The 24,151-nt window shown below is 43.8% G+C and overlaps 1 protein-coding gene across 2 annotated transcripts in view; it reads left to right on the forward strand.

Moving 5' to 3' along the window:
• TMEM167A (transmembrane protein 167A) overlaps window positions 1-24,151 on the forward strand; it is a 52,601-nt gene that overhangs the window by 26,432 nt on the left and 2,018 nt on the right. For both annotated transcript variants that reach the window (XM_077462446.1, XM_077462447.1), the window contains exon 3: window positions 18,673-18,707. In XM_077462446.1, coding sequence (XP_077318572.1) covers window positions 18,673-18,707 — 35 coding nt within the window. The remainder of the gene's footprint in view (window positions 1-18,672; window positions 18,708-24,151) is intronic.

Consider the following 24,151-nt stretch of genomic DNA (forward strand, 5'->3'; position numbering starts at 1 on the left):
ATTACGGAATCAGATAAGGAAAATTGGATAGACCCATAACAGAGGAGGAATTAAATAAGGCACTTATGGAATCAGCTACGGGGAAAAGCCCAGGCCCGGATGGGGTTACGGTATATTATTATAAAAAATATAAGAAAATATTAATTCCGTACTTATGTAGTTATATGAATGGACTGGGTATGGATTATGAGATGAGCAAAGATGCCGTTTCTGCCTCTATAACTATAATCCGGAAGGAGGGGGAAGGATGAGACAAGGTGCCCTAACTATAGGCCTATATCATTGCTCAACGCCGATACAAAGCTTTTTGCTAAGGTGTTGGCGGGAAGAATGAAGGCCTTGATGGGCACATTGATACACCCAGACCAGGTGGGTTTTATACCAGGACGGGAAGGAAAGGATAATGGGGTGAGAACGGTGCTCCTTCTGTCCCAGGTAAATGGGGGGCGGGGCCCCAGCCTACTCTTGTCGAGCGATGCCCAGAAGGCTTTCGACAGAGTTGGCTGGGACTTTATGCTTCAGACGTTGGGAATGATGGGGGTAGGCCCCAAAATGGTTAAGAGGATCAGGACATTATATAGCCATCCGACCGCTAGGGTCAAGGTCAATGGTAGGTTGTCCTTACCTTTAGAGTTGAAAAACGGAACGAGGCAGGGATGCCCTCTATCACTCATTTTGTTTGTGTTGTCCCTGGAACCACTGCTTGCCACGATCCGCAATGATCCACAGATTAGAGGAATCAAAATAGGAAAGGAAGAACATAAATTGGCTGCTTTCGCAGATGATATTTTATTTTACATTAGCAACCCCGGTGTCTCCATGTCCAAATTAATGGAAGTAATAGTACAATATGGCCAACTCTCGAATTTTAAAATTAATCAAGCAAAATCAGAAATTTTGAATTTAAATATTGGTAAATTGGATAAAGAGAAGCTTCAAAAACAGTTCGAGTTTCCTTGGCGCAAGGAACTGAACTATCTTGGAATAAAATTAGCGACCTCTATAGAGAAAATGTATAAATTAAACTATATTATCTTATTAGATGAAGTCAAGAAAGAAAGTAAAAGACTAGCTAATGGATCATTAACCTGGATGGGACGTATTAGCGCACTGAAGATGTATATTGTGCCAAAAATTTTATATAAATTACAGATGATCCCCTTAGCAGTCCCAAAGTACTATCTTACTAAGATGAAATCCTTCTTATTAATGGGGTTCATCTGGAATAATAAGAAACCGAGAGTACCCTTTACTACATTAAAACGAAGTAAGGAAAAGGGGATTAGCGGTACCAGACATTCAGAAATACTATAAAGCAATTGTGCTGTCAAGAGTAGTGGAGTGGGTTAGGGAAAATAATAAGGAGAAAAGATGGATAGATGTAGAGAACACTTTTAGTAAGGCACAGTTGAATAAGATAGTGTGGAATCCACCAAAGTATAGGACACTTGATGTGAATACAAATGTTTTGACACTAAATGCACTCAAAGTTTGGAATGGGGTATACAAGAAATTGAATGGTCAGTATAACTTGCCACTTATTGAGTTAACGGAGAACGAATATTTCCCACCGGGGTTAAAAATTAATAGTGGAAGTTGGTTAAAAAAGGGGAAGGTACAGGTAAAAGATATTATAAAAAACGGGAGGATGAGGTCACTGCATGAGTTAAAACACAAAGGAGAAATAGGAAAAATAGATGAGTGGAGATATCTCCAGATGGCCCACTTTGTGGGGAGCCTACCGCAGCCACTGAGAACGGAAAGCAAGCTTTCTCCTTTGGAGAGGCTGTGTTTAACTGACAACCCAAAGAGGATTGTCTCTAGGCTGTATGGGCTCCTGACCGAGGGGGAAGGGCTAGAGAGCCCGCCTTATATACAAAAATGGGAAAGGGAACTAGGTTCACAATGTGATAAAGGTACACAGGGAATTTTTTTTTAACTTACTCATAGATCGGCAGCGGATAGCTTTACTGCAGAAATGAACTATAAATGTATTTCAAGATGGTACGCTACACCAGATAAAATCCATAAATTCCAGCCGAGCAGGTCAGGGGATTGCTGGCGAGGGTGTAAAGTGGCAGGGACGATGACTCATTTGTGGTGGAGTTGTCCAAAAATTAATACTTATTGGAAAAAGATCTTATATTATGTAAAAGAAATTACTAATATCATAATTCCGGAGGATCCGTGGATTGTTTTATTCCATGGCACCAAAGGAGAAATAAAAAAGTATCAAGAGTCATTAGTCCCGCATCTTTTAAATGCAGCAAAAAGATTGATACCTAAGAACTAGCAAAAAGAGGAAAGCCCACCAATCTGGGAATGGATTGATGCTGTAGAAGAAACCTACCAAATGGTCAGACGTAGGGACAGATATGACGATAAGGACCTGTCGATAGATAACTAGCAGAAGTGGAAAAAGTTTAAAAAAACTTGGAGCTACGCAGAGCAGGTCAGAATATAAAGGGATAATGGGAGGCGGTTTGATTTTTGTCATTTCTTTTGGTTTTTTCTTTTCCCCGCATAGGAAATAAAAGAGGGGAGGGGTGTGGGGAGGGGGTAAAATAATTTAAAGATGAAGCGAGATAGTTGTTTGGTCCAACTATTGGGGATAGTATGGAATAGATGGGCTCTTCTTTTTTTATGATTGAATAAAGACTATTGTTTGTAATGCTAATATAAAAAGATGGGCTACAATGATGTGAAGACGAGGAAAACTAAATGAACGCTAAGTTGATTGGAGCCTCGCCGATAAATTCGCTGATGTAGCAAAAAAATAAAAAATAATAAATTTGAGAGGACTCAACCGTTACTTACCTCACAAGAGGTTCGGGATGGAGAGTATTTACTCAGTAAGAAAACATCTTCAGGCAGGAGTTTTTATGGTCACTCTGGACCTGAAAGACGCATATCTACACGTACCCATTGCTCCCGAACACCAGAAGTACCTACGCTTTGCGGTTTGCATACAGCAGAAGGTACAACACTGGCAGTTCAGAGCTCTTCCCTTTGGGCTGGCGGCAAGCCCAAGGGTATTCACAAAGGTGATGGCCGAAGTCGTAGCATACCTACACCTGCAGGGGATAGGGTTAATACCCTACCTGGACGACTTGCTGATCTACAGTGTGGATAGACAGAGACATCGTGTTAGAGACTCTGGAGACCTTGGGTTGGATGGTCAGTCGGCAGAAGTCCTCACTGACACCATCTCAGTCCAAACTATACCTAGGCTACCTGTTAAACTCGCAGGCACAGAGGGTATTCTTACCAACAGAGAAGGTAGTGAAGGTCCAGAATGCGGTTGTCACCCTTTTCAGAGAGGCTCTTTCGAGATATCTAATGAGACTGCTGGGTCTCATGACGGCCTGCATACCGGCAGTAACCTGGGCACAACTCCATTCTCGGCAGCTTCAGATTTTCCTACTTGCCTCATGGGGAGGAAAAAGAGAAACATTGGAGAGGAGAGTGTCCCTCACAGAGGAGGTCTCTCTCTCTCTGTCTCTCTGTCTCTCTGTCTCTCTGTCTCTCTGTCTCTCCACACAATTTGTTGAAAGGTCGCCCCTGGTCCCAGGTAAACCCATTGGTCTTGACCACGGACACCAGCGCTTGGGGGGGGGCTCATCTGGGAGACCGATATACCCAAGGGTCCTGGAACCGCAGCCAAGCCAGGGAATCTTTCAATTTCAAGGAACTCCTGGCAGTAGGCAAAGCCCTAGAGTATTTCCAACAGCAGCTGCAGGACAGAGAGGTTCAGGTCCTCTCAGACAACCAGGTCACGGTTGCATACCTAAACCACCAAGGGGGGACAAGGTCTGGCAAACTGAGGGAGTTAGCACAGCAAATCCTTGGGGAAGCAGAAAGGAGGGTCCTTTCACTGTCAGCTATTCATATAAAAGGCTCACTCAATCTGCAGACAGATTTCCTAAGCAGACAGCCCATCCTTCAAGGGGAATGGGGATTGAGCAACGAAATCTTCTTCCTGGTTTGCAGACATTTTGGCAAGCCAGAAATAGATTTATTCGCTTCCCGGAGGAATGCGAAGGTCCGCAGATTTTTCTCCCTTTACAAGGATCAGGAAGCGGAAGGGATAGACGCTCTTGTACAGGTGTGGGATTTCAGGCTGGCTTATGCCTTTCCCCCGTTGGTACTCCTTCCCAGAGTCCTACAGACGTTAACCTACTCAGGGACAGATCTGGTGCTGATAGCACCCTGGTGGCCCAAGAGGGTTTGGTTTCCCACCGTTCAGAGTCTCTCGGTAGCTCCACCGCTGCATCTGCCGGTGCAACGAGACCTGCTCAGTCAGGGTCCAGTCCTTCACCCCGACCCGGGACGTCTCTCTCTGACAGCTTGGCTATTGAGAGGGAAATACTCCGTGACAGGGGCTGTTCAGAGAGAGTGATGGACACTCTTCTCCTCAGTAGGAAAGGCGTCACCAGAAAGATTTATGCAAAGGTCTTGAAAGTTTTCTCCCATTGGCTGCAGTCTAAGGAGGGGGCTCTCCAGATGATACCTACCATCCTAGACTTTCTTCAAGAGGGGGTGGACCAGGGTTTGGCAGTCAGCACCCTCAAAGTCCAGGTGGCAGCCCTGTCCGTGTTTTTTGACAGGAGGCTAGGACAAGAACCACTGATAAAAAGATTTTTGTTGGCCAGGGAAAGCGTAGTTCCAGTCAGGTCGGTCAGTTGCCCTCCATGGGACCTGTCCCTGGTATTAGATGCCCTAACAAAGGGGCCTTTTGAGCCGGTGGCTCAAATTTCTGTTAGGCTTTTATCATTTAAGTTGGCCTTCCTTCTGGCTATCACTACGGCCAGAAGGGTGGGTGATATACAGGCCCTTTCGATTAAAGAGCCGTTTTTGCGTATCCTAGAGGATAGGGTAATCCTCACTCAAAAAGTGGCTTTGCTATTTCACAGAACACAGGAGATTATTCTCCCGTCTTTTGGCCAGAATCCCAAGAATAAGGAAGAGGAAAGGTTCCATTTCTTAGATGTCAGGCGCTGTCTCCTAGTCTATTTGGAAAGAGTGAGAGACTTTAGGAGATCCAGTCACTTATTGATCACCTTCTCAGGGAAGAGAAAGGGTCTACAAGCTTCTAAGGCAACGATAGCTAGATGGGTCAGACAAACCATATCTATTGCTTATAGGCAGGCAGGTAAACCAGTGCCAACCCGCCTTAAGGCGCATTCAACCAGATCCCTGGCGACCTCCTGGGCAGAAAGGGCAGGCGCCTCAATCGACCAGATCTGCAAAGCAGCAACATGGACGAGCCATAGAACATTTCTGAGGCACTACAGAGTGGAGCTGTTGTCCCCTCAGGATTTGGCATTTGGCAGGAAGGTCCTACATGCGGTTGTCCCGCCCTAAAGGTAGGCCTGAACTTCTTGCTTATCGTCTCAGGTGTGCCGTCCTGGAAGATGACTGGAGAAAATGACCAGTTACACTTACCGGTAACGGCTTTTCTAGGAAATCTTCCAGGACGGCAGGCCTACTTCCCTACCCTTGTTTTATTGGTGTGGTATATTTATTCCTCACAGAATGTTCCCTCTGACACCGGTGTGGGCTTTTCTTTACCATAACTGAGGGTCTGAGGGAGGGGTGGGAACGTTTAAACTTGTTGTTGATTGTGTTTCCTGTCAGGTGAACCAGTCATCTCAGGTGTGCCGTCCTGGAAGATTTCCTAGAAAAGCCGTTACCGGTAAGTGTAACTGGTCATTTTTTTTTTTTTTTTGGTATGACGGTTGTCATCTTGCCTGTGGGCATGTGAAGCCCACAGGCATCCTCTTCCAGGACACTGTGCTGCTGATGCTGTAAACATCCCTTGTAATAGGAATATGGCATGACAGGTCCTCTTTACAGTGAGATATGGGGTCAATAAGACTCCACATCTCACCTCTAAGCTGGGAAGCCTGAAAAAAAAATAAAAAAAAAGATTCTGGCTTTGATTGTATTGGCGAGTTGGTAGAAGCAGCGTGAGGGGATGTCTATGGCTGGGTATCTCCGGGTATGGCAATTTATGGCAGGGTATTGCAGAGTATTGGCAGGCATTGCAGAGTATTGGCAGGGAATCGAGGGGTTAAATTTTGGTGAGCAGCCATGTGGGCACTGCAGATGCAGCCCACTGCGCTGCTGACACCGATGTCTTCCCCCTCCGCTGTACCGATGGAGGAACCGGCGTCCTAACATGACGCCGGTTTGTTTACAAGCGATCACTCCGTCATTTGACGGAGCAATCACGTGGTAAACGGCCGCGATGAGCGGCCGTTTACCGTGATCAGGACCCGGCGGTCACGGATGCTTTCGAGTGTGTGCCCCAGGGGGGCGCGTGAGAGCGGAATTCTGGGAGGACGTCATATGACGTCCTCCCAGAGTTCAACAACCGCCCTGTAGCCGTCATTTGTGGAACAGTGTGTATGCAAGACGAGTTTGGGATTTTTTCCGACGGATTTTGTCGCCGGAATGTCCGACCGCGTGTACAGGGCATTAGTGGCATCTTCCACACCGTCCCTGATAACATCAGACCGTCAAAATGTGTTGGACGAATCTTCTTGCATCACTTATGCTTTTGTCATGCGGAGTGAACCCAGTAGTCCTTGTGCCATACAAGTAAGTGGATTTTATTTGTTTTTTAACACTCTCTTAAATCAAGCGGCATTACACTATTGGATGCTGCCTTCCTGGTTTCTTTTATATGATTGGCCCTGAGGAGTAATGGAAGGAGGTAGAAGTTTTATAATCCAGAGCTGGGACCCCCTGGTGAATGCAGAGTCCAGTGGATGGAGGAAAAATATCTGAGTGCAAAAAGGCCCTCTTATTAGCTATGGGCTCATGGAAATTTGGTGAGGGAGGTGTTCAAGAGGGGAGCGATCGTGGTCACCTAATAGAGAGTGGAAGATGGCACTAATTCTCAAGCGCTTTTTTTTTTTTTTTTTTTTTTTTCTTAAACTTCGTGGAGTGATTACACAAATGCTTTTAAAATTAAATTGTGAACTTTTCTATATTGCACTGAAAAAACTAATTTAAAGCGCAAATGCCTAAAGAAAGAAAAGGGGGGGGGGGGGTACATTGAATAGTACTGTACTGATTAGTCACATTGGTGTGTGTGTGTGTGTGTGTGTGTGTGTGTGTGTGTGTGTGTATGTATATGTGTGTGTATATATATATATATAGATAGATAGATAGATAGATAGATAGATATTAATATCTCTGAGGGGTGGTGTATTGTAGTCCACCTAGGTATTTCTCGTTTTACAAAAAGAAGTGAAGTCTTTTTGCACAGGTATATAGTTAGAAATATTATATATATTAACAGTTTTGAAATATGAAAGACTACCCTAAATAATTTTTACCTCTATAGCTTCCCTTTTATTTGTTTTTACAATTTTTCTTTGTTCTCCTAAAAAAAGAAAACCCAGTTAAAGGGGCGTTCCAGCCATTAAAAACAAACACTGTAGCTGCTGACTTTTAATGAGGACACTTACCTGTCCAGCGAGCACACGATGTCGGCCGCCCCGAGGCCGATCTGCCCACCGGATAGGGCAGCCGGCACCGCCATCCTAACTAAGGGAAATAGGCAGTGTAGCCTTGAGGCAAATTAGGCAGACTGCCTAGCAACAGGGTTTTCTGGTGAGTAAAACATATTTATTTAGAAAAAATATATAATAGCCGCGCTTAGGAAGCAGAATATTTTTGGGTTGCTGCCAACCTCTAAGCCCTCAGCCCCTGTTAGGGAGCTATGGCTGTTTAGCTATTTATAATGTTATTATAGGGCTTATGGCGCTACCTATACCAGAATGACTAATTTATCTATAATATAATACCCAGGTTATATTTCCCAGTGCTCTTGCCAGTGTATAAACAATGGAATTAGCTTATCCACACACCACGTTGCCAGTCATATATGCACTGTACTATTGTAAAGGAGATGGCAACCCAAAAAAGAAAAGGAAGGGGAAGGAGGCTCAAATCAATATCTTATATGATGACAGAATCCCTAACAAAAGGCCCTTTTAATGCTAATGCATGCTCACTTCCCACCTACCCCCTTTATGTATACCCCTCTGTGGTGCACCCAAAATGTATTGTACCCGAGGTGGGTAATGGGCGTAAACTAAATAAGTATTTCTTCAAATATAAGTGGTGAAATGTGAAAAGTTAAAAAATAATGAAAATAGAAGATCCCAATAAACCAATAACTATACGTGTTTAGTGTATCCTTCTTACAGGAAGGATCTAGGTAATATCCACATGAATGTTCTATTGTATCTGATGTAGTACAAACTCCAGATCCTTATCTCACAGATACTATAGAATCCAACGCCATTAGAAAATATAAAAGCTACAGTGCAGAAAAAAAACGATAATTGCAACAATATTTTAGACCGTACAGACAACCGTATTAGGTTGTCAATACTAAACAGCAATCCACAATAATCAAGTGCAAAGATTATAAAGTTTGCTAAAATATACAACAGTAATGTCCCAAAAAGTGCTTAGTGAAAGCTGTATATATAAAGTTCAATAAATGTCTCATGAAGTTCCAGATGCCTCAAAAAAAGGGGAGCAAAGGTGACTTTTGTGTTCACATAAATCCAGTGACTTCTGTGCTCGTGCCCCTTTGGGACCCCACTCACCAGATTCCTCTCCCCCTAAGGGGTTACGGGCATGTAGTATCTCCGCCTGTGTACGCCCTGTATAGAATACTTCCACCTCCTTGCTGTGTAGTTGATACCCAGATGGCGCTCCTTTTCAAATGATGATCAGCGGGCAGGTGTTTCCTGTATTCTGGTCTGCAGTCCCAGCGTACAGCGTTTCCCCTGTCCTATTTTCTTCACAGCTCTTCCTAGTTCCTTGTGCATCAGGCACAATACATTTTGGGCGCACCACAGAGGGGTATACATAAAGGGGGTAGGTGGGAAGTGAGCACGCATTCGCATTAAAGGGGCCTTTTTGTTAGCGATTCTGTCTTCATATAAGATATTGATTTGAGCCTCCTTCCCCTTCCTTTTCTTCTTTTTTGGGTTACTATATCCTTTACAATAGTACAGTGCATATTCTGACTGGTAACGTTGTGTGTGGGTAAGCTAATTCCATTGTTTATACACTTGCACGAGCACTGGGAAATATAACCTGGGTATTATATTATAGATTAGTCATTCTGGTATAGGTAGCGCCATAAGCCCTATAATATTATAAATATTTTTATATATATATATATATATATATATATATATATATATATATATATATATATATATATATATATATATATATATATATATATATATATATATATATATATATATATATATATATATATATATATAATACACAGTGCCTACAAGTAGTATTCAACCCCCTGCAGGTTTACACATTCGGAATTAACTTGGCATTGTGACATTTGGACTGTAGATCAGCCTGGAAGTGTGAAATGCACTGCAGCAAAAAAGAATGTTATTTCTTTGTTTAATTTTTTTTTTAACTAGTGAAAAGTTTATTCAGAGGGTCAATTATTATTCAACCCCTCAATTCAACAGAATTCTGTTTGGTTCCCCTAAAGTATTAAGAAGTAGTTCAGGCACAAAGAACAATGAGCTTCACGTGTTTGGATTAATTATCTGTTTTTCCAGCCTTTTCTGACTATTTAAGACCCTCCCCAAACTTGTGAACAGCACTCATACATGGTCAACATGGGAAAGACAAAGGAGCATTCCAAGGCCATCAGAGACAAGATCGTGGAGGGTCACAAGGCTGGCAAGGGGTACAAAACCCTTTCCAAGGAGTTGGGCCTACCTGTCTCCACTGTTGGGAGCATCATCCGGAAGTGGAAGGCTTATGGAACTACTGTTAGCCTTCCACGGGCTGGACAGCCTTTGAAAGTTTCCTCCCGTACCGAGGCCAGGCTTGTCCGAAGATTCAAGGCTAACCCAAGGACAACAAGGAAGGAGCTCCGGGAAGATCTCATGGCAGTGGGGACATTGGTTTCAGTCAATACCATAAGTAACGTACTCCACCGCAATGGTCTCCGTTCCAGACGAGCCCGTAAGGTACCTTTACTTTCAAAGCGTCATGTCAAGGCTCGTCTACAGTTTGCTCATGATCACTTGGAGGACTCTGAGACAGACTGGTTCAAGGTTCTCTGGTCTGATGAGACCAAGATCGAGATCTTTGGTGCTAACCACACACGTGACGTTTGGAGACTGGATGGCACTGCATACGACCCAAAGAATACCATCCCTACAGTCAAGCATGGTGGTGGCAGCATCATGCTGTGGGGCTGCTTCTCAGCCAAGGGGCCTGGCCATCTGGTCCGCATCCATGGGAAGATGGATAGCACGGCCTACCTGGAGATTTTGGCCAAGAACCTCCGCTCCTCCATCAAGGACCTTAAGATGGGTCGTCATTTCATCTTCCAACAAGACAACGACCCAAAGCACACAGCCAAGAAAACCAAGGCCTGGTTCAAGAGGGAAAAAAATCAAGGTGTTGCAGTGGCCTAGTCAGTCTCCTGACCTTAACCCAATTGAAAACTTGTGGAAGGAGCTCAAGATTAAAGTCCACATGAGACACCCAAAGAACCTAGATAACTTGGAGAAGATCTGCATGGAGGAGTGGGCCAAGATAACTCCAGAGACCTGTGCCGGCCTGATCAGGTCTTATAAAAGACGATTATTAGCTGTAATTGCAAACAAGGGTTATTCCACAAAATATTAAACCTTGGGGTTGAATAATAATTGACCCACACTTTTATGTTTAAAATTTAACTGAGCAAAAAAAAAAAACAAAAAAAAAAAAATTTAACTGAGCAACATAACTTTTTGGTTTGTAAGATTTATGCATCTGTTAATAAATCCTGCTCTTGTTTAAAGTTTGAAGGCTCTAACTTATTTGCATCTTATCAAACCTGCTAAATTTGCAGGGGGTTGAATACTACTTGTAGTCACTGTGTATATATGTATGTGTGTATATATATATATATGTATGTGTGTGTGTGTGTGTGTGTGTGTGTGTATATATATGTATGTATATATATATATATATATATATATATATATATATATATATATATTAATGTGTTTTTTGTAGGGTGGCCCTCCACTTTAATTGGTAGAAGTTAATGAAGTGTGTATCAGATGTCTTATAGACATGACTGATTTAGAAAAAGCATGACTGGAACTCTTAGTGCAATGCCCTCAAAAGCCTTGCTAAAGTTGATTTCTACCCCTTTTTTTTGGTAATAGCAGTTTTAGGATCTGCTATTGGACTTAAAACTTGTTTCAGTAATCTTAAATGCTGCCAGCTCTTTTGCTGGGTGCTAGCCAGGAAGACCTTTTCCCTGCAGGGTACTGATCACCTCCTTCTATAAGGTCAATTAGATCAAGACTGTGGAATGTAGCTGATAACATCTGATGGACAAAAGATTCGGATGCGGGTTGTCTTTTGACGTGTAACTTTTATTTATTTTTCTCCCCATAAAATTAATCTTTTACTTTTTTGTTAATATTGGCTTGAAGGGTTGGATAAAAAAAAGTAATGGAATAGCTCAAATGGAGTGTATTCTATACCTGGAAAAATTGAGGACAACTCGTATGTGTCACTTATACTGAAAATTTTAATTTTATACATTCTTAATTTCCAATGAACATTACTTTTTTTTCAACCCTGTATGCTTATATACTGTACTTTCTTATACACTTAAATGTTCTTTGACTCGATTGTTTATGTATCCTGGCTTAAAAAGGACCAGAAAGAAATGTGCATTTGTAAGAATCTGAATGTCCACTTTTAAAAGAAATGCTAATTTTCTGTCTGACATGCTGAAGCATCTACTTTAACCCCTTTGTGCCAACTGCACATGTATATGTGACCTCACGGAAGTGGGCTTTTTTTTTTTTTCATGGGGCGTACCTCCCATTGCGGTTTGTTTACAAGTGATTGCTCTGTCATTTGACGGAGCGATCACGTTGCAAACGGCGGGTGCACCAAGATGGCCGCCGCTCCGGAGCTAGGCCGAAGCTGCGGCCTTTCCTAAGGCCGAAGTCGCGGAGCGCTCCGGGGGGGAGGGGGCGGTGCCAAGCGTATATATTCGCACCATAAGACGCAGGCACATTTTTCCCCCATATTTCTGGGGGAAAAAAGTGCGTCTTATGGTCCGAAAAATACGGTATGTTCATTCTTTAATCATACTACACTATTATGCAGGTCTCGGAGTACTTGGCACAATGGCTTGATGGTCTGCTCAGATGTCTCCAAAACACTCAGGCTATGAGTTCAAATCCCAGCCAACCTACCACCCACCAGCTGTTTTTTTTTTTTTTTTTTTCTATATATAAATACAGTGCACAAACACATTGAAATAAACAAACAAAAAATTTAAACTGCCCTCTAACTAGTGTGTGGTGTTCGGAATTCCACACCATAATATTGAGTACTTGCATACCATTGCATGCATTTGAAGAGTTAAAGGAGAAGTCCAGCCTGGGCTTCTCCTATGGGTCACAGGAGTGCAATTTGTTATGCACTCCTATGACCCATTTTCAATGGAGAGCGGTCTGAAGTCCACTCTCCGCTGATGTCACTGTAATTCGTCCGGGCAGCGTGACATCCGGACTTAGGAAGTCTGGATCCGCCAGCTGCCTGGACAGATGGTAGTCTCAGCAAGCCGCTGAGGTGGACGCTTCCTGCCCCTCCACAGCTCAGCGCTCCAATGAACGAGGAGGAGCAGAGCAAGATAGATGCTGACTGACAGGCAGCATCTCTCTCCTTGGGCAGGCGAGTGAACCGAGCTATCAGCAATGTTCGGTGGCTCGTTTCTCAGTGAGCAGGTGGCGGGGGACAGATGCAGCATCGGTCTGATGCTGCATCCACCTAGGCAAGTATGAATCTCCACAAAAACAAACCCATACTTTTCTTTTTATTATGATAGACTCAACCAAACTTAAAATGCATTGGCTAATTGGCATTCGCCTATTTTCAGCAATGCAATCTTTTAGTATCTCTCTGTGGGATTTGAACCCATGAGTCCTTCAAGGGCTGAGTCTTTAAATCATAATCATAACAGAAACTACCCAAATTACCCTGATCAGAAGTTTACATACCCCAGTTCTTAATACCGTGTATTGCCCCTTTTAACATCAATGACAGCTTGAAGTCTTTTTTGTAGTATTTGTGGATGAGGCTCTTTATCTTCTCAGATTGTAAAGCTGCCCATTCCTGTAGGCAAAAATCATCCAGTTCCTGTAAGTTCTTGGGCCGTCTTGCATGAACTGTACGTTTTTGAGATCGGAGTTGCTCAATGATATTGAGGTCGGGAGACTGAGATGACCACTCCAGAGCCTTCACTTTATTCTGCTGTAGCCAATGACAGCTTGACTTGGTCTTGTGTTTTGGATCATTGTCATGTTGGAATGTGCAAGTATGTTCCATGTGCAGCTTCCTGGCTGATGAACACAAATGTTCCTCCAGTATTTTTTGATAACATACTGCATTCAACTTGCCAACAATTTTAACCAAATTTCCTGTACTTTTGTAGCGCACACATTCCAAAAACATTAGCGATCACCTCTGTGTGTCACAGTAGGAATGGTGTACCTTTCATCATAGGCCTTGTTGACTTCTCTCCAAATGTAGTGTTTGTGGCCAAAAAGTTCAAATTTGGTCTCATCACTCCAAATGACTTTGTGTCAGAAGGTTTGAGGCCTGTCTCTGTGCTGTTTGGCGTATTGTAACCGTACCGTCCATCTTTCTTCATGTGCCTCATTATTGTACATTTTGAAATGGCCACACCACATGTTTTCAGGGAGTCCTGTATTTCACTTGAAGTTGAAGTGGGTTTTTTCCTTTGCATCTTGAACAATCTTCCTGACCGATGTGAAATTATAGTTGGTCTACCTGAACATGGTTTGGTTTCAACAGAACCCCTCATTTTACACTTTTTGATTAGAGTTTGAACACTGCTGATTGGCATTCTCAATTCCTTGGATATCTTTTTATATCTATTTCCTGTTTTACACAGTTCAACTACCTTTTCCCGCAGATCCTTTGACAATTCTTTTTGCTTTCCCCATGACTCAGACTCCAGAAACGTCAGTGCAGCACTGGATGAAAGATGCAAGGGTCTGTCAGGTTTGTAGGCTGCATCTCTGTGGTGTCAAACTGTCCTTAGTCCCAGGGGTGCAAGAAGTTAATCAATGCAGATGCACTGTGTGAGTTTAGGTAAAGCTTTTTGTGAGATTGAGAACAAATGAGAGATGCAGAGAAAAATATATTTTACCAAAGCATGAAAACATTACACATTCTAGCATTATTAAAAACAAAATTATATTAAGAAGCAACATTATCACAAGGACAATTTTTATTTGAGAGAAAGATAAAGTTCATCTCAACATTAAAATTATTTATTTGGGGAAGTTACAATTGTACCATTAGAATCAATGGTGGAAACGTGCATTGGGCTATATAGTGCAAATTTTCACTCTCAAAAATGCATTTTAGCCCAGCGCTAATCTTGGTATTTACTATAGCTCCCTGTAAAAAGGGCATGAGAGTTGTTTACAAGTCTGAGCATGCTCAGTTGTGCTGGCTCCTAGTTGTACAGAGACGGGAATTTTTCTCTTCTCAGAATTTTAAAGCTATTTCAGTGTATATATCACTTTTCACACAGTTTAATAGCATATTATCTTTAAACAATATACCACATATTTCAGTACTATTTAGGCGATCAAATCATTACTCTATCCCCCCTTCAGTTCATCATGAATGCCGCTGCCAAACTCGTCCACCTTACCAACTGCTCTGTCTCTGCTACTCCTCTCTGTCAATCCCTTCACTGGCTTCCCGCCCACCCAACAAATTAATTTCAAAATACTAACTACCTACAAAGCCATCCACAACTCTGCCCCCAGCTACATCACTGACCTAGTCTCTAAATAACCTAAATGTTCTTTTCAAGACCTCCTGCTCTCTAATCACCTCCTCCCATGCTCATCTCCACGACTTTTCCAGAGCTTCTTCAAACCTATGGAACTCCTTACCCTAATATGTCCATCTATCTCCTACTCTATTAGCTTTTAAGACAATCCCTGAAAATTCTCCTCTTCAGAGAAGCCTATCCTACCCACATCTTACAACTGTGTTTTTCATTTTGTCCATCTGATCATCCCCCACAGCTACTACCCTTTGTTTCCTTCTAGATTGTAAGCACTAATGAGCATTGTATTGTAATTGTACTGTCTTCCCTGATGATGTAAAGCGCTACGCAAACTGTTGGCGCTAAATAAGTCCTGTATAATAATTATTTCCATGTGCAATTTATCAAGGTCCTAGTAAGAGTCATTGTTTGGACGCTATCTGTTTTCTGGGAGCTATAGCGAATTAGATTTTGGGAGTATTTTTTTCTCCAGCGCTATAGTAAATTTCGTTTGGGTGCTAATTAATGTGATTTTGCTATTTTGAGAGCATTTGTGCAAATGCATATTAGCACTATAGTAAATAACACATTGTGTTTTAGGCAGGATTAAAAATAACAGTTACAATCCCGGCATGCCGGAAATGCTAACTGTCACATTGGTTGTGCTCTCAACCAAACTGTCAAACCATCCAATGGCTGGTGTCATAACTGATCACATATGCAGCATCACGACAGTTGAAGATTAAACAGAGGCCAAGATGGCAGCTTCCTTGGCTGAAAACGATAGGAGGGTTTACTTCCACTTTAACAACACAGATGGGTTGCAGACCTGCCATCCCAGACCATGATCTGGGCTTGCCAATCTGCCATCCCACAGAAGGTCGCGGGCCACATCAGAGGGCTCCGTGGGCCACATGTGGCCCCGGGCCACTGTTTGGGCACCCCTGACCTAGAGAATACAATGGTGGTCGTTTTTTATTTTGCGCAGCAAACTTTTGAACACTTTTTTTTTTTTTTTTTTTTCTTTCCAAAAAAAAAAAAAATTTTTGCTTTAAAAAAAAAAAAAAAAAAAAAAAAAAAGGTAAAGTTAGCCCAATGTTTTTTTCATAATGTGAAAGATGAAGTTGCGTCGAGTAGATACCCAACGCTTCAAAATTGCACACGGATGTGGAATGGCTCCAAACTTCAGTACTTTAAAAATCCCCATAGGCAGAGCTTCAACATTTTTTATTGATTTCATGTTTTGAGTTGCAGGTGAGTTGTAAGGCTAGAATTATTGCTGTTGCTCTAACATTCACTGCGACACTTCACATGTGTGCTTTGAACGTTGTTTTCCTGTGTGGGCGGGACTTACATATGCATTCGCTTCTGCATGTGAGCACAAGGGGACAGGGGCGCTTTACTTTTTTTTATTTTTTTTGTTAATTTTACTTTCTTGTAAACATCTCTTGTAATAGGAATAAGACATAATCAGTCCTCCTTTACAGTGAGATATGGGGTCAGTAACACCCCACATCTCACCTCTAGGCTGAAAAGCCTGAGGCCGAGGCAGCGCTATTTGTTTGAATGCAAAGTCCGGCCGCGCCATCATAACATCACGCCCGGCCTCCGAACGATCATAGAGACTCCAGCGACCATCTGGTCTGCCAGAAATCTCTATGGTAAACATCCACATTAGAGGGCAGGGACAACCCCCCACAAAAGCATACAAACTGAAGTTGTCAATCTGCTGGAGGTCCCTCCCGTTCACTTTTTTTTTTTTTTCTAATGAAGCAGCAGACAGAAATAACACAGTGCTCTGGATTGAGACAAGTGCACACTATTGAGGGATATACTTTGTTCAAATTCCATGTCTTACAACCACTTTACACAAATTAAAAAAAAAAGTCTTGATTCTTTATTGACTGCACATTTTTTCATAACTTTATTTTTTATTTTTCCCTGGGCATGTTCATTTCACTGGTCCCTGCTGTCCCGCCCAATTTCAATCTACAGTGGTGTGAAAAAGTGTTTTCCCCCTTCCTCATTTCCTGTTCCTTTTGCATGTTTGTCACACTTAAGTGTTTCGGAACATCAAACCAATTTAAACAATAGTCAAGGACAACACAAGTAAACACAAAATGCAATTTGTAAATGAAGGTGTTTATTATTAAAGGTGAAAAAAAATCCAAACCATCATGGCCCTGTGTGAAAAAGTGATTGCCCCCTAAACCTAATAACTGGTTGGGCCACCCTTAGCAGCAACAACTGCAACCAAGCGTTTGCGATAACGTGCAATTAGGCTTTTACAGCGTCCTGGAGGAATTTTGGCCCACTCATCTTTGCAGAATTGTCCTAATTCAGTTACATTAGAGGGTTTTCGAGCATGAACGGCCTTTTTAAGGTCATACCACAACATCTCAATAGGATTTAGGTCAGGACTTTGGCTAGGCCACTCCAAAGTCTTCATTTTGTTTTTCTTCAGCCATTCGGTGGTGGACTTGCTGGTGTGTTTAGGATCATTGTCCTGCTGCAGAACCCAAGTTAGTTTCAGCTTGAGTACACGAACAGATGGTCGGACATTCTCCTTCAGGATCTCTTGGTAGACAGCAGAATTCATAGTTCCTTTTATCACGGCAAGTCTTCCAGGTCCTGAAGCAGCAAAACAGCCCCAGACCATCACACTACCACCACCATATTTTACTGTTGGTATAATGTTCTTTTTATGAAATGCAGTGTTCCTTCTACGCCAGATATACTTGGACACACACCTTCCAAAGAGTTCCACTTTTGTCTCATCGGTCCACAGAATGTTGTCCCAAAAGTCTTGGGGATCATCAAGATGTGTTGTGGAGAAATTGAGACGAGCTTTGATGTTCTTTTTGCTCAGCAGTGGTTTTCTCCTTGGAACTCTGCCATGCAGGCCATTTTTGCCCAGTCTTTTCCTGATGGTGGAGGCATGAACGCTGACCTTAACTGAGGCAAGTGAGGCCTGCAGTTCCTTGGACGTTGTTGTGGGGTCTTTTGTGACCTCTTGGATGAGTCGTCGCTGCGCTCTTGGGGTAATTTTGGGCGGCGGGCCACTCCTGGGAAGGTTCACCACTGTTCCATGTCTTCGCCATTTGTGGATAATGGCTCTCACTGTGGTTCGCTGGATTCCCAAAGCTTTGGAAATGGCTTTATAACCCTTTCCAGACTGATAGATCTCAATTACTTTCTTTCTCAATTGTTCCTGAATTTCTTTGGGTCTCGGCATGATGTGTAGCTTTTAAGGATCTTCTGGTGGACCTTACTGTGTCAAGCAGCTCCTATTTAAGTGATGCCTTGATTATGAACAGGTGTGGCAATAATCAGGCCTGGGTGTGGCTAGAGAAATTGAACTCAGGTGTGGACAACCACAGTTATAGTATGTTTTAACAAGGGGGGCAATCACTTTTTCACACAGGGCCATGATGGTTTGGATTTTTTTTCACCTTTAATAATAAACACCTTCATTTACAAATTGCATTTTGTGTTTACTTGTGTTGTCCTTGACTATTGTTTAAATTGGTTTGATGTTCCGAAACACTTAAGTGTGACAAACATGCAAAGGAACAGGAAATGAGGAAGGGGGCAAACACTTTTTCACACCACTGTATGTATGGCCAGCTCTAATGGTATCTCACATCTTTAATATACACTCGCCTAAACTGTTCCAAGACACTATGAATGTTTCAAATACATTGTTTCCTATACGTAATTTATGTTTCTGCTTATTCTTAAGTAATCTTTATGTGTTTTTGTTGCAGAGTACTTGGAATATTTTGGAAGTGTGCACGGATTGGTAAGTTAACATTTTAATGTAGACAGGTGTGAGTCTACCGATCAAAAAAAAAACTCCTTTTTTGCATATAATCATGAATCTTAAAGTAATAATGATAAAACTTTACATATAAGATTTACACACACTGCAAAATGTAACATGAAATCAGTTAGGACAGATAACTGAACTTGCCACATTAACTATTCCATGATGATCATTAAATTGTAATTGTAACAATTGTAGTGCTGCTTTGCGTTTTGTGATTTCTAAAAGTAAGTTGCTTTTATATTTAGTTAGATTTACCCTACATGTGACACCTTCTTTTTTTTTTTTTTTTTTTTTTTAGGCATAGAGCTTGGCATGTTTTTAGTGGCATTTTAGCATGTTGGCCACGTGCAAAAACAAGCCTTTTTCTGTTTGTGTTTGGGGCACCACAAATGTGACATGCATGTTTTGCATGTTCCTGGAATGCTCAGATGTGAGCACAGCCTTAACCACTTTAAGTCTGGACACTTCCACCCCCTTTCAGTCCAGGCCAATTTTCAGCTTTTAGCACTGTTGCTCTTTGACAATTATGCGGTCATGCAACACTGTACCCATATGAAATTTTTTATCTTCCCTTTTTTTTTTTTTTTTTCAAACAAATAGAGCTTTCTTTTGGTGGTATTGGATCACTGCTGGGTTTTTTTATTTATTTTTTTGCTATATAAATGAAAAGACTGACATTTTTGAAGATAAAAAAAAGATTGTTTGTTTTTTTGTTTTTTTTATAAGACTTTGCTAATTTGAATAATCTTTCTTTATAAATGTATTCCGCTACATTTTTGGGTAAAAATAACTGTGTGAATGTTAGTCTACAAACTAGGGGATATATATCTGAAAATTGATCAGTTGAGACCCTAAAATGCTGGCCTCTGGTAAGGCTTATGGCAGTGATCAGGACATTAGAATGGGCATGGAAGTGATCAGGACATTGGTATGGGGTATGGCGGTGATCAGGATGCTGGTATGGCAATGATCGGGACACTGATATGGCATAGGGGGATGAGCAGAATGCTAATATAGGGTATGGTGGTGATCAGGATGCTGGTATATTGTATGGTGGTAATCGGGGCGCTAATATGGTGTATGGTGGTAAGGATGCTGGTATGGCCAATGCTGGTGATCGTGGTACTGGTATGGGTTATGATGGTGATCAGAACATTGGTATGGTGTATGACAGTGTTTTTGAGAGCACTGGGACAGGTGGCAGGGCTGGCTGCATTTTTTATTACATTCTGGGGGACTGTAATCGGGGACACTGGGGCAGGCTGATACTGCATGCAGCCTGACAGGCTGCTGTACATTCACAGGCTGCAGCATCGGTTTTCTCTGCTCTTACAGTGAGAACAGAGAGAACTGGTCTTTACCTTCAACATGGTAAAACAACTTCCTATCACCCGGACACAGTGGTAGTGTGATCTGCTGTCCCCGGGTGACCTACCTACCCTTGCGCTCCCGGGTGCCTGTTCTTAAGTCGCACAGGAGCCGGGGATGCAAGGTGATGTACGGGTACATTAACTGCTTCCCGTCTGCCGTTTTATAGGCAATGGGTGGAATGGAAGTAGTAAGTCAGAGTGAACTCCCCATATATGATGTTTACCTACAGGTAAGCCTATAATAAGGCTTACCTATAGGTACAGTAAACCTCTCCTAAACATGCACCATTGAGATATTTACTTTCGGTGCAGCTGGTGACGTCTCCGGCGCATTCACTCTGAATGAATGTGCATACTCGTGCCTTTCCTTCAGAGCCGTGCCATAAACCGTGATCTAATCATTGGTTCAGCCATTCAGATTGCCGAAGACCAGGCGAAGAAGCGGTGACAGCGTGCTCCGCGATGGCTTCGTTTTCAGACTAGACTGTCAAATTGTGCTATATGCAATGCATACTAGCACAATATGACTTTAAACAGCTTGGTAAAATCTGTGCCACATTTGTGGCCATGAAACACTTTATAGGTTCTGGGTACGTTTTTATATTTGTATTTGTGTTGTGTGTTTGTTTTTTTTTTTTTGTTTTTTATACATATGCATTTCTGGTGTGAAAAACATGCAGAGTGCATTCATAATGTCATTGCCTAATTTTAAATTAAACCACTTGAAAAGCTCATTTAGGCAGCATTGGTAAATAATATCCCATGTCAAAACATGGCCTGCAGCTTACATTCATGTTGAAGGGTATATCCTAGAACTGCTGTGCTTGAATGTTCTCAAACTGTACTGGGAGCATTTACTTCTGAGTTTCAGTTCTCCCTGACTGCTGAGATCATTGTAAAGCCATACCTGAGGATAGAGCTGTTTCTGGTATCACTCTTCACAAAGCCAGCAGAGATAATTGTGGTGGTTTAGGTCGGTGGTTCTCAACCTCAGGCCTCAAGCACCCCCAACAGGCCATGTTTGCAGGTTTTCCTTTATCTTGCACAGGTGCTTTAAATCAGAGTCAATGGCTTGGTATTTTGGACAGCTATTTTTATCTAATGCCGCATACACGCGTATCAGACTATCCGGTGGACTTAGTCTGGCGGACTATCCGCCGTACTTTTGAAATGAACGGACTCGCCCACACACGCGGAGGAAAGTCCGCTCATTTTGAGCACGTCTTCAGGTAGCCGGGAGCAGCGAAGGAGACATCGCTGGCCCCGTCACCTGGTATGGACATAAAGGGGAATCCCTACGCCGAAAAAACGGTGTGGGGGTACCCTCCCTAGGTCCATATCAGACCCTTATCCGAGCACGCTACCCGGCCGGCCAGGAAAGGGGGTGGGGGCAAGCGCCCCTCCCCCCTCCTGAGCCATACCTTCAACATGGGGGGTGCCTTGGGGAAGGGGGGGCCGTGCGCCCCTCCCACCCCAAAGCACCTTGTCCCCATGTTGATGAGGACAAGGGCCTCTACCCGACAACCCTGGCCGTTGGTTGTCGGGGTCTGCGGGCGGGGGGCTTATCGGAATCCATGAGCCCCTTTAATAAGGGGGCCCCCGAATCCCGGCCCCCCACCCTATGTGAATGAGTATGGGGTACAATGTACCCCTACCCATTCACCTGTGAAAAAGAAAAGGAAAAAAAAAACACAACACACAAGGGTTAAAATAGTTTATTGCACAGCTCTGGGGGTCTTCTTCCGTCTTCGGGGGTCTTCTCACCAGACTCCTCCGCTATCTTCTGCTAGCTCTTTTACTAGCGGAGGAGCCCGGCTTTCTTCTTCGCCGCCGCCCTCTTCTTCTGACTTCGGGGGTCCTCCTTCCCCAAGGCACCCCCCCATGTTGAGGGCACGTGGCCTGGTACGGCTCAGGAGGGGGGGGGGGCGCTCGCTCGTCCCCACCCCCTTTCCTGGCCGGCCGGGTAGCGTGCTTGGTTAAGGGTCTGATATGGACCTGGGGGGACCCCATGCCGTTTTTTCAGCGTAGGGATTCCCCTTTAAGTCCATACCAGGTGACAGGGCCAGCGACTCCTCCTTCGCTGGTCCCGGCTACCTGGAGACGTGCTCAAAATGAGCAGACTTTTCTCTGGCGGGGAAAGGTCCGTTCATTTCAAAAGTACGGCAGACTGGCACACACACGGCCGTACTGTTCGCCGAAATGCGAGTCCGGTGGACAGATTGGTGTGCAAAACTCCAATCTTAGTCCACCGGACTTTTGGGTAAAAAAGTCTGCCGGAGCCTACACACGGGCGGACTCTTCCACCGGATTGTTTGATCGTGTGTACGTGGCATTAGGCCTCATGCACACGAGACGCAGATGAAACCTCTGTTAAAAAAAAAGCTGAAACGCGCGTTTAGAAACGCGCGTTTAGAAACGCGCGTTTTGCCGCGTTTGCATGCCGCGTTTGCGTTTAAACGCGTTTATAAAGATAACATCATGTAGACCCTCCCCAAGCTCTCAAAGCATTTTTTTAAACTATTTCTGCTATTTTGATCAGAGTGAGCAGCAGCAGCATAGAGAGCAGTTGTACACTTGCATTTGCCGTGTCACTTGCCACGGCACCTGCCACAAGTTGTGGATTGTCCACTTGCCACGTCACTTGCCACAAGTTGGGGATTGTCCACTTGCCACATCACCTGCCAGGTCACCTGCCACAAATTGTGGATTGTCCACTTGCCACGTCACCTGCCACGTCACTTGCCACGAGATGTGGATTGTCCACTTTCCACATCATCTGCCATGCCACCTGCCACAAGCTGTGGATTGTCCACTTGCCACGTCACCAGCCACATCACCTGCCACAAGTTGTGGATTGTCCACTTGCCACGTGACTTGCCACATCACCTGCCACGTCACTTGCCACATCACCTGCCACAAGTTGTGGATTGTCTACTTGCCGCGTCACTTGCCACATCACCTGCCACGTCACTTGCCACGTCACCTACCACAAGTTGTGGATTGTTCACTTGCCACGTCACCTGCCACGTCACCTGCCACAAGCTGTGGATTGTCCACTTGCCACATCACTTGCCACGTCACCTGCCACGTCACTTGCCACGTCACCTGCCACAAGTTGTGGATTGTCCACTTGCCACGTCACTTGCCACAAGCTGTGGTTTGTCCACTTGCCACATCACTTGCCACGTCACCTGCCACGTCACCTGCCACAAGTTTTGGATTGTCCACTTGCCACGTCACTTGCCACGTCAGCTGCCACGTCACTTGCCACGAGATGTGGATTGTCCACTTTCCACGTCCTCTGCCATGCCACCACCCACAAGCTGTGGATTGTCCACTTGCCACGTCACCAGCCACATCACCTGCCACAAGTTGTGGATTGTCCACTTGCCACGTGACTTGCCACATCACCTGCCACGTCACTTGCCACATCACCTGCCACAAGTTGTGGATTGTCTACTTGCCGCGTCACTTGCCACTTCACCTGCCACGTCACTTGCCACGTCACCTGCCACAAGTTGTGGTTTGTTCACTTGCCACGTCACCTGCCACAAGTTGTGGTTTGTTCACTTGCCACGTCACCTGCCACAAGTTGTGGATTGTCCACTTGCCACATCACTTGCCACGTCACCTGCCACGTCACTTGCCACGTCACCTGCCACAAGTTTTGGATTGTCCACTTGCCACGTCACTTGCCACGTCAGCTGCCACGTCACTTGCCACATCACCTGCCACGTCACCTGCCACAAGTTGTGGATTGTCCACTTGCCACGTCACTTGCCACATCACCTGCCACGTCACTTGCCACGAGATGTGGATTGTCCACTTGCCATATCACTTGCCACGTCACCTGCCACGTCACTTGCCACGTCAGCTGCCACGTCACTTGCCACAAGATGTGGATTGTCCACTTGTCACATCACCTGCCACATCACTTGCCACATCACCTGCCACGTCACCTGCCACAAGTTGTGGATTGTCCACTTGCCACGTCACTTGCCACATCACCTGCCACGTCACTTGCCACAAGATGTGGATTGTCCACTT

The sequence above is a fragment of the Lithobates pipiens genome, unplaced genomic scaffold (genome assembly GCF_037356315.1).
Source record: "Lithobates pipiens isolate NorthernLeopardFrog02 unplaced genomic scaffold, aLitPip1_a1.2 Scaffold_3, whole genome shotgun sequence".
Lineage (NCBI taxonomy): Eukaryota > Metazoa > Chordata > Amphibia > Anura > Ranidae > Lithobates > Lithobates pipiens.